Source organism: Narcine bancroftii, chromosome 3, assembly GCF_036971445.1.
Source record: "Narcine bancroftii isolate sNarBan1 chromosome 3, sNarBan1.hap1, whole genome shotgun sequence".
NCBI lineage: Eukaryota > Metazoa > Chordata > Chondrichthyes > Torpediniformes > Narcinidae > Narcine > Narcine bancroftii.
Window position 1 is genome coordinate 40,064,568 of NC_091471.1, and position 12,557 is coordinate 40,077,124.

Consider the following 12,557-nt stretch of genomic DNA (forward strand, 5'->3'; position numbering starts at 1 on the left):
TTGGACCCACCAACCTCTGGTATGGCTTAATCAGGCTGAAATCCAGTTTCGTGCTTGTGACTTAACGGCAAAGGACCCAAAATTTTGGCATGTCGTCAGGGTGTTGGACGCTGCTACAGCAGCTAAAGTGAATGAATTTATTTTGCACAACCAATGCACCAAGTTCTGCCAGTTCCTCCTGTCACACTGGAATTGACCAGGCACGAGCATGCCATGCGGCTTTTGAAAATGGAGGGGTTAGGCGACAGAAATCCATCTGATCTGATGATGCTCACGTTAGCGGATGGTCATTCTCATTGCTTGCTTTTTGAGACTATTCCTGTCGAAACTCCTGGGTCATCTCTCAATACCAATAGCTAACATGGATTTCTGCTGTACCTATAATGTGGCCCGGGAGGATGACAGACTCTACCATATGCCAATGCTCACATACAGCCAACATTCACAGCAGATACGTCTCCCATGCCCTGTGTGCCACCTGTGTCTGTGGATCAAACAAAGAATGAGGAACGTATCGACGAGTGCCGAGAATTGTGTTTTTAACCATCCCCGGAAGGGTAAAATGCCCGTAGATGGATGTTCCCATGTAGCTATCACAACAAAAAGTCAGGAAACTACAGAGCCAGCTGCCAGTAGTGGCCTTGGCAGCTGGCACAAGTACTTGCCACCTGTATCTTCAAGATGCCGCTGGTTAACGCAAGTTTCTCATAGACATAGGTGCTGAGGTCAGCTTGCTCCTACCGACCTATTTTGAGAGGACACATAAGCGTCAACACCTTGCTCTTCAAGCTGTAAATGGGATTTCTATTCCCAGCTTAGGCACGCGATGCTTTGTGATTAGGATAGGAGGAGCGACATTACCATTGGGATTGTGATTTGGCTTCCATCATGCAGCCCATTTTGGGTGCAGATTTCTTAAGATCCCATGATCTACCAGTAGCTCTCCAAACGTATCAGTTGATATGCAGCAAAAGGCGAATTTCCCAGCTTGGGGTGCACACCAACACATTTCCTGATGTGCTTGTCTTAATTTCAATATCTCCAAAACGGCCCATGGTTTGTCCCATTACATTGACACCTCCGGCCCACCAACTTACGCCAGGGCTTGTCGTCTTCCTCCAGATAAGCTGCAGCTGGCGAAGGCAAAATTTACTGCCACGGAGGAATTGGTATCATTCAGCATTCCAACAGTCCTTGGGCATCACCATTATAAATGGTACCCAAGAACACCGGTGGATGGAGACCCTGTGGCCATTGTAAATGGTACCCAAGAACACCGGTGGATGGAGACCCTGTGGCAATTATCATAGGCTCAATAATATAACTACACCTGACAGATACCTATTCTTCATATATAAGATTTTTCTGCCCATTTGCACAATTGCTGTGTTTTCTCCAAAGATGATCTTGTTAAGGGATATCATAAAATCCCAGTCCATGCGGATGACATTCCCAAAACAGCAATTATTACTCCTTTTGGACTGTTTGAATTCCTTTGGGTTGAAGAATGCCGCTCAAATGTTCTAGCTGCTTATGGATGCTTTGGGCAGGGATTTATAGTTTGCTTACATCTACTTGGATGACATCCTCATTGCCAGTCAGAATGAGCAAGATCACCACCTGTTCCAAAGGTTGGATGAATTCTGACCCTAGCAAATGCCAATTTGGCAAGTCAACCATCAATTTTCTGGTGCACAAGATCACAGCCGAAAGTGTCTTTCCCTTTTCCGGCAAAGTGGACGCAGTTCGTGCCTTTCCAAAGCCTACCACAGTTAAGGAACTGCAGAAATTCTTGGGCATGTTCATATCACCAGTACATTCCAGCAGCCTCTGACATTCTTTAACCACTATTTCAGTTCCTCCCCACGAAGCACAAGGAAGTTATTTGGACCACAGAGGCAGAGCTTGTGTTCACAACTGCCAAAGATGCTCTGGCCAACATAGCAATGCTCATGCATCCTAATCCCAGCGTGGTCCTGGCACTCACCACTGATGCCTCAGATACGGTACAGTTCTTGAACAGTCTGCCAACTCCTGGCTTTCTTTATCTGCCACCTGCGGCCATCAGAAATTAAATATGGCACATTTGATCAAGAACTGTTGGCATTGTATCTAGCCTCACACTTATGATATGTTTTGAGGGATCGCCATCTCATCACTTTTACAGACCATAAGCCGCTCACTTTTGCCTTCAGCAAAATATTGGACCCATGGTCGGCCAGGCAGCAACATCACTTGTCATAAATTTCTAAATTCACAGGGGGTATATGTCATATCTCGGATGGGGAAAACAATCTCGTCTCTGACATACTATCCAGACCGACAGTGTACCATATCCTGGGTGGCGTTGATATCCCTGACTTGGCCAGTGCATAGGCCATGAACCCCGATGTTCAGGTGTACAGTACTGCTGTTATGAACCTGGACATACAGCGGGTGGTACCACAACTAGGTGGCCCAACTCTACTTTGTGACATGTCCTTGGGCAACTCTTGACCAGTTGTTCCGGCATCTTAGAGGTGATGTCTTTTTGACCAAGTTCACAACTTGTCTCATCCCTCCATCAGAGCAACCGTCAAGTTCATGACAACTAAGTATGTATGGCATGGACTAAAGAAAGATGTTGCGCAGTGGGCCCGGATGTGCAAACCCCCACCCCTGCCAGACTTCAAATATTCAGCAGCATACCAAGGCACCTCTCCAACATTTCCCAGCGGTACATCAGCATTTTGAACACGTACATATACGGTCAGTCTATTGCCAGTATCTCACAACATGACATACATCCTGACGGTCATAGACCGATTTATGTGTTGGCCAGAGGCCATCCCATTGCCATCCAGGGACACTGAGGCATGCACCAGAGCATTCATTGTCAATTGGACCTCGAGATTTGGTGTACCGACACATCAGATCACAGAGCGCAGTTCACCTCTGCGTTTATGGACTGCCCTTGCGCACTTTTTGTGACACACAACTGCATCACACTACAGCACACCACCCGGTCCAGCGGTCTTGTGGAAGATTTCCACCGACAACTCAAGTTCACACTCAAAGCCCAATTCACTGGGCCCAATTGGATCGATGCATTAACGTGGGTTCTACTAGGAGTGCGTACTGTTTCCGAGGAGGATATACCTGCGTTGTCCGCGGAGATAGTTTATGGTTCGGTTCCTGGTGACGTTCACTCCTCATCCAACTCTGACCTGGACGTGCTTCAGCAACTTTAATGCGACGTCACAGTTAGCAAACCTATTTCAAACAACTGGCATGGAACCCCTAAACTGGCATGTGCCTCCACCTCTCCTCGATGCTGTGTTTATGCGCAAACAGGCCCTGGGAGCACTATTTCATGGCCTATGAGGACCATTTTCGTGTGGTTAAGAGAGACGGGGTTGTGTATACTTTGGACATTGGGGGCATCTTTTTTAACATTAAATTTTGACTTCCAATAATTGTTTTTCTCTAGGATCTGAAGAATTCAGTCCAGAGAAATTCTGAAGTAGCACACCATTTACTGGAAAATATCCCAGCTCATCTACCAAGGAAAGCTAGTCAGAACAGGTAAGCCATGATGATTGTTATCAAAAGTTTTCCCTGTGGGTTTTTATTTATTTTTTTTATTTTTCACACTATGAACCATATTGATCAAAATACACATAAACCTTTCCCTTTTGAATATACACAGTGTCATTTTCTCCCCTTATTCCCTGTGGTTTTAAAACAATTTGCAATGTAATCTGTACGAGTTTTTGCATTACTGACAACAAAAGGAAACTATCTTCAATGTTTTGTCTTCCTTCTCAGAATTGAAAATGAGATTTATCAAATTGTCTCCAGTTTCACTCAGAACTTTTTACTAGCCTGGAATGCTGCAATTTTCGATGTGGTACTGGAGTATGATGGAGAATTTTGTGATCTTGATTGCATTTTGCTCTCCAGTAAACATGATAACTTTGAAAGATAGCTGGTTGTGCATTTGGATCAACCAGAGAGCATTTTTATGCACTTAAATTGACAAGATGTGTCATTTCTCTTGGGCTTGCCAAATCTAACCTAGTGTTTAGAGGTAATAAACTACAGTGCTGCTATTAAGTTAGCTTTGTGTGCCTTTCTCCACAATAATAAAAAGAATTATACATAAAAATAATTATATCCCTTATTATAATTGTAATCTTAACAGTGGAAACCTTGCAGTCATTGAAAAATTTTTAAAAAATGAACTTGTGTGTGTGCATGCATTTATTTATTTGGCACAACCTGAACAATAATTTCTTTTTCACCTTTAATTATTTACCATGGCTCCCTTTGATAGCTACCAAAGTGTTGAGGACCAGGTAGGCATCCATCTCATTGCACTTGTAATCTGAACTTTGGGCTTATGCAGCATGAAGTTCCTTTGTTTCCAGCCATGTTGACTTCTTATTGGATCCAATCAAGAGCAGTAGAGACTGGCTAACTTAATAGCTGATTTTTGCTAAATATTTCAATTATAGATGCTCAAATTTAAGATATGTTTGTTCATCTATTTCATGCATGTAGTTAAATATTCCACTGTCTTTTTTTAGTTTAATGCTTAACTTCCATGGGCATTGGGTCATTTTTTTTTTAAAAATATGATTGCTTTGATATGATTGTCATTTAACATTGCCTGAACAATTTGGGTACTTTCAGTATGGCAAATCCAAAAGATGACAAGTTTCAAAGGGACCCTATTCAACCTGTTCCTGAAAAGAAATCTACCAAGCCAAAACACATTGTTCGTGAAATAGAGTACCTTTTAATGGAGGAATTTAACCACGTTCCCGGGTGAGTTTTTGAAAAAATTTCTGGTCTGTTTTGGATTGCTTTATAATGCAAGACTTTGAAGGTTTGCACTAAATGTACAGTATGGAACCCAAACTATCTTTGCTGCTGCCTTTGCAATCAACTTCATTTCAGCCTTTTCATGGGTATTTCTACTTTTTTTATGTGTGTGGTGATATCCCTGAAGGCATGCACTATATATTGGGTGATGCAGTTGAGAATTTCATCATCGCAGGGGGATTGAAATTCAAACCATTTAACATGAAATTTAAAAAATTTGCTGGTTGTTTTTGTAAACTTTTTGATTCATTTTTCTGGATATTGTTGGTAAATCCAGTAAATGCCCATCTCAAAAAGTCCTATAGCTGAAAGGTATATCCACAGTGCTATTGGATAGCAAGGGAGTCTCAGAATTTAGATCCATTGACGATGAAGGACTAGCATTATATTCCAAATCTTGAAATTTGTATAAATTGGAGTGAAACTTGCATAAACTGAGTGTTTGCTGTTACTTTTTTAGTGTAAAGGTCAAAGATCTGAGAGATATAAAAACAAAATGCTGGAAATACTTTTCAGGTCAGGCCATATCTGTGGGAAAGGAAACCTAGTGTTTCAGGTCAATGAGCCTTCATCAGAGCTAGGAAAGGTAAAAAAAAAGCAGCACATTAAGCTGCAGGAAGAGTTGGGGAGTGGCATGTTGCTGATAGGATAAAACTGGGGTAATGTGTGGATAAACTAGAAACAGTGTTGTGAATGCTAAAGGGTAGCAGGAAAGTTTAATTTATAAGCCATGCAGCTAGTCAACCCACATATTATACAGCAACTAAAAACACAGTACACAGAGAGAGATCAGTTTGAAGAGAATAAAGGCACATTATTTTACTGGTATGAGGTTTATTCAGGAAACTGGTAATGAGGGGGGGAAAGAAACTCATTTAATTTGGTGCTGTGTGATTTCGCACTCTTGAATCTTCTTCCTCGCGGTAGGAAGAAGAGTGTGTGACTGGGATGTGATAATGTAATAGATTATAATATTGGGAGGATTTTGGTAAGATTAGTGGGCTACATGCATACACACATTTTAAAACCGATCTTATTTGAAAGACTGAAGAATTCATATTTAATAACATTGCAGGACATCTGGAGAATGTGATGCACATTTCACGAGTAGGTGCTAATTGAATTGACGTCATAAAATGAAAGACCCGTGGTGCTCTGAGGAGTTGAAGTAAATCACAGCCACCACACCGATGGTTAATGACTGTTTTTATTTCAGGCTAGTGCTGTGACCTCCTCCTTAAGGCCGTGCCAGACAAATCGCTGAGCCACCATGCGGACGGTAGTCTTTACTGAGGGGTGAATGAGATTGTGGATGGAACTGACGACCGTAGCCCTCCAGTCCTGTGGAACTACCGGGCGCGGTGAGCCAGTGGAGGTATAACAGAGCAGAGGCTGGGCGGAATCGGGAAGGCAGATGTCCTCAAGCTGGAGACCTGATATTGCGGTGCAGAGAACCTGGGTTTTGGTGTCGCGCTGTTGGGCCTGTGAGAGCTGTGCGTAGTCCAGACCGGGAGCTAGCGTGCTGATGACTGGGCAGGAGAGCGCATCAACGACTATGTTGTCCTGACCTGCCATGTACTGGATGTCTGTTGTGAATTCCGAGACGTAGGGCAAGTGGCGCTATTGCCTGGCTGACCACTGTTCCTCGGCTATCGATAGTGGTTGGGTGAGGAGCTTATGGTTGGTAAAGACGTTAAAAGTCCTGCCCTCAAGGAAATATCGAAAATGGCGGATGACCAGGTACAGCGCCAGGAGCTCCCTGTCGAACACACTATATTTGAGCTCGGGAGGCAGCAACTGCCTGCTGAAAAAAGGCTAGTGGATGCCACTGTCCGTCCAGCCACTGCTTGAGCACTCCTCCAACTGCTGTGGTGGAAGCATCGACCGATAGCGCCGTGTGTGCTTCCAGGGTCGGGTGCACTAACAAAGTCGCCTCAGCAAGGGCCCGCTTCGTCGCTGTGAAAGCCTCGTCTGCCTCCCGACCAGGCCAAGGTCTTCTCCTTCGTTGCTATAAATGCAAACAGAGGGCGCATGATGCGGGCAGCATTGGGGATGAATCGATGGTAAAAGTTCACCATCCCCACAAATTCATGTAGTCCTTTGAGGGAGGAGGGCTTGGGGAAACGTTGGACGGCTGCCACTTTCTCCGGTTCCGGAGCTGCCTCAGATGCTGTGATGGTGTGCCCCAGGAATTGCAAAGTTTGTTTCCTGAACTGGCATTTGGCCTTGTTGACTGTGAGGCCGAATTCTGCCAGGCGGGCGAACAGGGTACGCAGATTGGCCTTGTGCTCTTCGCGAGTGTGGCTAGCTCCTAGGATGTCGTCTAGGTAGATAAAAACAAAGTCCAAATCCCTACCCACTGTCTCCATGAGGCACTGGAATGTCTGAGCGGCATTCTTCAGGCCGAACAGCATGCGGAGAAACTCGAACAGGCCGGAGGGGGGTTATAATGGCGGTCTTTCCGACGCCATCAGGGTGGACAGGGATCTGGTGGTATTTGCACACCAGATCGACCTTTGAAAAGAACCGCGCGCCGTGGAGGTTGGCCGCGAAGTCTTGGATATGGGGGACTGGGTACCTGTCTGGAGTCGTGCTGTTGTTCAGCTGTCTGTAGTCTCCGCAGGGCTTCCAACCTCCCGATGACTTCAAGACCATGTGTAGCGGTGCCGACCAAGCGCTGTTGGATCACCGAAAGATGCCCAACTCCTGGAGTCTGGAGAATTCCTCCTTGGCTTGCTTCAATTGCTCTGGCAGCAGCCATCTAGCCCTGGTGTGGATCGGGGTGGGGGGCCTTGTGTTGAGGCATGATGGAATACTCCGTGTCGGGGGGAGGCGATGTCGAAGCAAGGCTCCAGGATGGCATGGAACTCACTGAGGATCCCGGTGAATTCGTCTTTGGCGGCGGCGACTGTGGTGATCTCCAACCTGGTGTTGTCTGCCGTGCCCAGGTACACCGAGTGGAAGGTGCAGGTGTTGAGCAGCCTCCTGCCCCTCACGTCCACCAGCAGTCCGTGAGCCCTTAGGAAGTCAGCCCCCAACAGCGCCATCTCACCGAGGCCAGGACGAACCTCCAAATGAACTTGTCTTCCCCGATCTGCATCTGTGCCCTACGAGTGCCAAAGGTTTTGATTGTTGAGCCATTGGCAGCCCGCAGGGTTGGACCGGGTGTTCGAGTCTGTTTCCAGCACTGTGGGGGGATGGTCGCTCAGCCCGTGTCAACTAGGAACAGGCGGCCTGTGGATCTGTCTTGGATGCAGAGGAAGCTGTTCACGTGGCCAACCGTTGCAGCCATTAACTGCAGTTGGCCTGACTGTTTCCCTGGTAATCGCAGGGCTGGTGGCACTTGTGGACTTTAACACCCCTCCCCCCCCCCACCCCCAGCGCTGATAGTAGAATCATCATGATGACTGGGCTTCTTCAGGCTTGCCTTTGGTAGAATCTTGCTGGCGATGGGGCGCCGGCTTGGAGACCTCGCTGAGTGCTGCCTCGTTCTCCTACTTAGTTCGCCAGAGGGCATCTGCCTGGGGTGCTGCCTTGCGGCAGTTGGAGAAGTCCTCTTCAGATAGATGGAGCCGAATGTCCTCTGGCATCTGTCTCAAGAGGAAGCACAGCTCGTGATCCTCTGCCAGGGCCAGCATCTCGTCCATGAGGGCTGAGGGGCTGCGGTCCCCCAACTTGTCTAGATGTAAGAGTCTGGAGACACGCTGCTGGGGTGAGAGGCCAAACTTCCCTAGGAGAAGATTCTTGAGGGCTGTGTACTTTTCGGTCACTGGTGGTCGATGGATGATATCGTCTACCCTCGCCCCTGTGTCCTGATCGAGGGCGCCCATGACGTGGTAAAACTTGGTGGTATCAGCCATGATGTTGTGGAGGTAGAATTATTCCTCTGCTTGGCCGAACCATATCCGGGGGCGATGTGGCTAGAAAGGGGACAGTTTGAGGACTGTCCTTGAGGGCAGGACTTTTAACGTCTTAACCTCTGCCATGTCTATCGTTGGTTGGGTCTAGAAGGTCGTCTGGGCCCGTCAGGGTCACCAATGTGGCGCTCTGAGGAGCTGAAGTAAATCACTGCCACCACACCGATGGTCGTTAAGGACTGTTTTTATTCAAATTCAGCGTGCTCCTTTAAGGGCAGCATGAGCTCAGTCACCTGGTGCATTGTGACGTATAATCGCTGCCCAAGGCGCGCGCTGGAAGGGAGGCTGGAGTCAAGAAGAAACTCCCAATGACACCATCTCCTAATAGCTGCCCCACCACGTGGCGATACAAGCGAGGCCGGTTCGCCATTAGGCTGTGCGCCACCACAGACCATTGTTTTGGAGGAGATAAACCAGCTACATGTACAAAGTGCTCACAGAAAGGTTATTCCTGGGTTTTGTTTATCTAAGACAACATCTTGACCAAGGAGAAGAACTCCTGTTGTTTGCTGAAGAAGGTGGGGGATTTGCAAGTGAGAGAGTCACATGGGCTTTCTGGCAGTTAGAGAAAGAGAGAGACAAGTTAACAAGCTCTCCCAGCTAGTGTATGTGACACTAAAGGAGCTGAACAGTGCAAGCCAGGAAGAGCTGGTTGGAAACAAAGTTCCAAAGCAGTGGATGTCTGGAAGTGTTATCTGTCTCATGTTTCTCTTGGAATAAAAGGAACAGAAAGGAACTCTTTGGTGGCCTGAAAGAAAGAGGTTACCATTTGGAAAACCTTGATGGGCCAAGTTTCATCAGCGAGACAGAGGTGACTAATGGTGGTACCTCAGTTGTGGAAATCCTGGAACAACAAATCTCTCTCTGCAAACCCTTCAAGAACTTTCCTGAGCAGTAAACATTTACCTTTTGAGCACCAAAGCCTGGTGAACGTTATACATGTTAAATTCTGTGCACAGTATAAGAATTGCCTGCATCCAGAGAACTTGGAAGAAGGAGAAGTGACATTGAACTGTGAACCAAAGAACACACATTACATACACGTGCACTTAGAATTAGAAGGGGTTTAATTTGGGTTAGTTAAGTATAGAGATAAGTTAAAGTTTGATTCTATTTTCATGTTTAAAGTTGATTTTTAAAATATTTTTGTTTTAAAAACCACTTGTTTTGGTGAATGTCTATTGCTGCTAGATTTTGGGGTCCTTTGGGCTTGTAACAATAAGTCTTTTAATATGTTTGCTTTTCCAAGGAAGTGGAAAATCTAGGTGGAATCAATAGGGGATGGGGAAGGGAAATTGTTTTTGTGATGGTCTGAGCGACATTCACAACTCTGACGTTTCTCATGATCTTGAGTGGAGCAAGCTAATATAGTTAATAAATGTAGGAATTCCAAAATGTAGAGCAGAAAGCTGTGGTCAACAGAGCAGACTGAGCTTGCCCTCTACTGGAAAGTAAAAGGGACAAAAAACCAGACTGAATCAAATAACAGATGGACAACTGATTTAGAGAATTCAAGTGACCTGAAGTTGTAGAATTCAGTATTGAGTCTAGAAGACTTGATGTGCCCAGATGACAATGAGGTACTGTTCCTCAGGCTTGCATTGGGTTTTAGTGTAGAGAGGGCCTTCTTGTGAACACCCAATGCTGTGTGTATGGAAGTACAAGTGAATCATTGTCTGCATTTGCAAGGGAAAGAGCTATAAAAATGGTGTGGTTGGTGACAACAAAAGACTGGACCAGAGAATCATGAAGGGAAGGCCCTTGCAAAATGTGGAAGAGGAGCCACTTTTCAATTTGAAGATGGACATTTCAGAATCATCTGTCTGAAAGTCTCATCTATGGAGCAAATAAGACGGATACAGAGGAAATTGGAAATAGGATAGTCCTTACAAGTAGAAAAAAGGGACAAAAAATAGATCGCTTTGGGAGTTGGTTATCTTATAATGGTGGCTAATAACTAGCCTATCTGCTGAGATGGAGTCCTGGATAGGATAAAAATGGCTGTTCCAAGTATATCCCTCACGACGGCTGATTTTGGAGGATCAGAAGGAAAGTCATTTGCAGCAGTATATCAAGCCTTTGATCTATTCTTGGTAACATGGTGTTGATATGATTGATCCATTGGAGGTTCCTGGTCAAGGTTGAATCCCTGCCTCTGTGATTCACCCAGAATATTGATAGATGGGGTGCTCGTCAATGATAATGGTAGATGGTTGGATTCTCTTGTTGGAAATGGTTAGTACCAGGCACTTTTGTGACAGGAATGTTATCTAGGTCTTGATACTTGTTGGTATGGACAGCTTTATTTGGAGTTGTAAATAAAAAAATATATTTTATTTGTTTATCCATAGTGTTATGATGACTGCATCAGAGCAAGATGATATTTTCACATTATTCAATGTTATATTGTCATTTGCATTTTTTTTGCTCTCAGAACTGGAACGTGAAATTTTGCAAATGCGATTTTAAGGTTATAGGAGATGTAGAAGAGAACCTAAGTCGTTAGGGGAGCTTGAAGATGACAGGAAATGATTTTGCCAAACAGAATTAAGGAGAAATCAAAAATTAATAGATTAGAGAAGGGGAGTTGATCCTTCAAGAATTAAGAGGGAAATCTGAGGGTTGAAGAGTTGATGAACTAACAAGTCTCTGGGGAGAAGGATGTGGCGTTTGGAGACCGGTATGCTGGTATTCTGGAATGTGCTTCTATGAGGAAGGAGGAAGTGTTAAATATGTTTGGAACATGTTCCAGACTGCTATAGGTGACATAGGAGGAGATCGCTGGGAGGCCAAAATAGAATTTTCCATCTTCACAGTTGAGACTACCAGATGACTGGAGGAAAACAGGTGTGGTCCTTCATTCAAAAAAAGCAGGAGGGATAAAGTTGGAAAGTACAGGCTGGTAAGCCTAGAAGGGATAATAGAGATGAAAAGCATTTCTAAGAGGAAGGTTTTATGTCCATTTGGAAAGACAGACTAATCAGAGGGAAGTTTGCATAGTTTTGTACAAGGGTAATGTTGTCTCTCCAATCTGAGTTTTTGAGGAGGTATCTAAGAAAATTTAAGGCAAGGCAGTAGATGTGGTAATTTTGAACTTTATCAGAACTTTTGACAAGGTCTTGAATGAAGGGCTGATTCAGAAGGAATCAAAGGTGTGTTGATAAACTGTTCCAAAATTACTTTGGTGATAGGAGGCAAAGGGGAGTGGCAGAAGGTTGTTTTTCTGAATGGGTGTCTGTAACCAGTGGTTCATTTTCCCACTCAACCCCACTGCCCGGGCTTCTCCCCTTAACCTTATGTTTGCACTATGAAGCTGTCGCAAAACACCAAATTTCATGACTTGTTCTTGACAATAGATTCTGACCTGGCCTCCCACAACCACCTGTGGCGACAAATTCTACAGATTTACGACCTCTGGCTGAAAGAAAATGCCTCCACATCTCTGTTCTGAGTAGATGCCCTTAATCTGAAGTTGTGCCCTCTTATTCTAACTCTCCTGCCTTGGAAAATAACCTTTCTACATCTATCTATGCCTTTAACGTTCAAAATGTTTCAATTATATCATCCACCCCCCCCCCTAAATTCCAACAAGTACAGACCAAGAGCTATCAAAAGCAGCTCATATGATGACTTTCATTCCATGTGAACCTTCTCTGCACCCTCTGCAATGTCAGCACATAATTTCTTGGTGAGGCCAAGTTTGGAGTATTGTGTGCGGTTCTGGTCCCCAAATTATAGGAAGGATATCAATCAGGTAGAGAGGGTGCAGAGAAG

General features: G+C 45.0%; 1 protein-coding gene across 6 annotated transcripts in view; it reads left to right on the plus strand.

Annotated features, from left to right (window-relative positions):
• The window catches only part of ska1 (spindle and kinetochore associated complex subunit 1), a 47,627-nt gene that overhangs the window by 21,457 nt on the left and 13,613 nt on the right, over positions 1–12,557 (plus strand). For all 6 annotated transcript variants that reach the window (XM_069923895.1, XM_069923898.1, XM_069923896.1 and 3 more), the window contains 2 exons: positions 3,470–3,564; positions 4,675–4,809. In XM_069923895.1, the coding sequence (XP_069779996.1) occupies positions 3,470–3,564; positions 4,675–4,809 (230 nt within the window). The remainder of the gene's footprint in view (positions 1–3,469; positions 3,565–4,674; positions 4,810–12,557) is intronic.